Source organism: Sardina pilchardus, chromosome 24, assembly GCF_963854185.1.
Source record: "Sardina pilchardus chromosome 24, fSarPil1.1, whole genome shotgun sequence".
In the NCBI taxonomy this organism is placed as follows: Eukaryota; Metazoa; Chordata; class Actinopteri; order Clupeiformes; family Clupeidae; genus Sardina; species Sardina pilchardus.
Window position 1 is genome coordinate 21,222,667 of NC_085017.1, and position 2,500 is coordinate 21,225,166.

General features: G+C 42.2%; 1 protein-coding gene across 2 annotated transcripts in view; it reads left to right on the forward strand.

Moving 5' to 3' along the window:
- adcy2b (adenylate cyclase 2b (brain)) overlaps positions 1 to 2,500 on the forward strand; it is a 63,444-nt gene that overhangs the window by 44,525 nt on the left and 16,419 nt on the right. For both annotated transcript variants that reach the window (XM_062529669.1, XM_062529670.1), the window contains exons 14-15: positions 122 to 219; positions 2,461 to 2,500. The exon at positions 2,461 to 2,500 is cut by the window's right edge and continues 45 nt beyond it. In XM_062529669.1, the coding sequence (XP_062385653.1) occupies positions 122 to 219; positions 2,461 to 2,500 (138 nt within the window). The remainder of the gene's footprint in view (positions 1 to 121; positions 220 to 2,460) is intronic.

The window sequence follows — 2,500 nt, forward strand, 5'->3', positions numbered from 1 at the left end:
GTGTCGACCATATCTCAAGCTAATTAAGAATTGAGACTTAAGAAAATGAATTGCCAACAGCCAACATAATATTTGATGTTTTGTCAAATGTTACTCTTTCAACTTTTTCTTTTGTTTACAGTACAGGGCAACAACTCTGCCAGCCTTCAAGTATTATGTCACCTGTGCCTGCCTCATCTTCTTCTGCATCTTCATTGTCCAGATACTAGTCTTACCAAAGTGAGTATTGCATTAGAATGGATGGGGCGGCATGCCCTTAAAGCAACACTAAAGAATTTTTCGTACCTTGAAATAATGTTTCCAAAATCATGTCAGCGGTTCATCAACTCGTAACAGGGTGAACGGCACTTCTGCTTTCACTTCGCAGCCCTCTATCGGCTATAACCGCACTATGTAACTTTACGAGGTGGGGTAGTGTATCTGTATTTCGATGAAATGAGACATCAGAAACTACAAATTTGACTTGCTTCGATGTCGCGACACATCATACTTTTATAAAATCATGCAACATATTGTACCTTGTCTGTTATTTGCTGGATAAACAAATAGCGTGTGTGCGACAGAGGAAAAGTGCTTTAGTGTTGCTTTAACCAGTGGTTCTCCAACTGTGGTACGGGTACCACTGGTGGTATGCGGACTCTCCTTTTTGGTACTCCAGTCTCCAAGATGTTTTTTTTCATGAAGAAAATATCACTTCAAATGATATGAAAATATATACAGTATAATGAAAATGCGTTACATTTAAAGTAGTTTTTTATCTTTCTTGAAAACAAACAAAACAACAACAATGCAAACAGTACAATGTAAAATATAAAATTGGCCTACGCTACGCTGGCCTACGGCCTACGCTACACATTTTAATGCTGGTCATAATGGTGGTACTTGGAGAGCCAATTGTTCTCTGAGGTGGTACTCATTGTGATAAGTTTGAGAACCACTGCTCTTAACTATTGTGATAAGTGTGGTCTTTTCATATACAAAGAGATGAAAAACAACATACAAATACACAATGAAATGAATTAACCAGCACAAAATAAAAACATGCTTTAAATGCTTGGGGGTTAAAAAATTGTTTGGTAGGATGCACCTCCTTGCAGACACATCAGAACTCTCTGAACTTTCTTTATCCGAAAAAAAAAAGACGGTTCACTCACTCAAATTCTGTGGCCCCAATATGAAAAGGTTAACCAGATATAGTTTCTCTTGTGCTGCTGCAGCTGAGATGAATTCTTTTTTCCCACAGCCTATTTTCCACAAAAACTTTAGTGAGTTACCCAAGTATTGAGGTCTCAGAATCCAGTTAGCATAAATTAAAGTATGATCAATTGATCTGGCACTCAGCACAGTCATGCAGAAGATTGCCCCTAAATCATTGTATAGACATGCACTAAACAGACATGAATAGCGTACATCCCAGGGGCCGACAATCACAAATAACAGCAACACACACTAACTCGCAAACAATCACTGAGTGACAGTTGCAACATTGATGCTCACACACACATCCTCTGAGTCAGAGTCATACCTGCTCCTCGGGATTGGCATCAGACAGAAAAAAGATGATGATGATGATGATGATGATGATGATGATGAAAAAATCAAGAAGAAGAAGAAAAGCAATCCATGCATGGCGTCACCCTGATTTAGCAGTGGTGTCGGCTGGGAGTGTGTTCTCAGCGCTGAGAGCTCGTATCGATCCGCCCCTAACCCGACCTCATCCATAAATCACGCGCATGACACCATTAAAAGGGGCTTTGATACTCCATTAAGGCCCATACAAAACTTTGTTGGGAGCCGCATGGCTTTTTGATTGCATTGATGGGCTGTGGGTTTATGTGATGTGTGTGTGTGTGTGTGTGTGTGTGTGTGTGTGTGTGTGTGTGTGTGTGTGTGTGTGTGCATGCGTCCATAATACTGAGTGGATATGGGATTTGTTGACATGGCAAGCACACACACACACACACACACACACACACACACACACACACACACACACACACACACAGGGGAACATACACACACACACACACACACACACACACACACACACACACCCACAGAAGCACACAGATACAAAAAACAAACACACAATGCACACACTCACACACACACGTTATTTACTGTCTGTCTGTCTGTCTGTCTGTCTGTGTGTATGTGTGTGTGTGTGTGTGTGTGTGTGTGTGTGGTGTGTGTGTTTGTGCAGGCATGGTGAGTGTGGGTGTATTTGTGTGCAGGCATGGTGTGTGTGTGTGTGTGTGTGTGTGTGTGTACGGCATGGTGTGTGTGTGTGTGTGTGTGTGTGTGTGTGTGTGTGTGTGTGTGTGTGTGTGTGTGTGTGTGTGTGTGTGTGTGTGTGTGTGTGTGTGTACAGGCATGGTGTGTGTGTATGTGTATGTGTTTGTGTGTGTGTGCTGCTATGTATCCTGAGTAAAAGCTATACGCTCAACCCCCTCTCTGTAGAACTGCTGTGCTGGGCGTTTCGTTTGGACTGTCCTTCCTG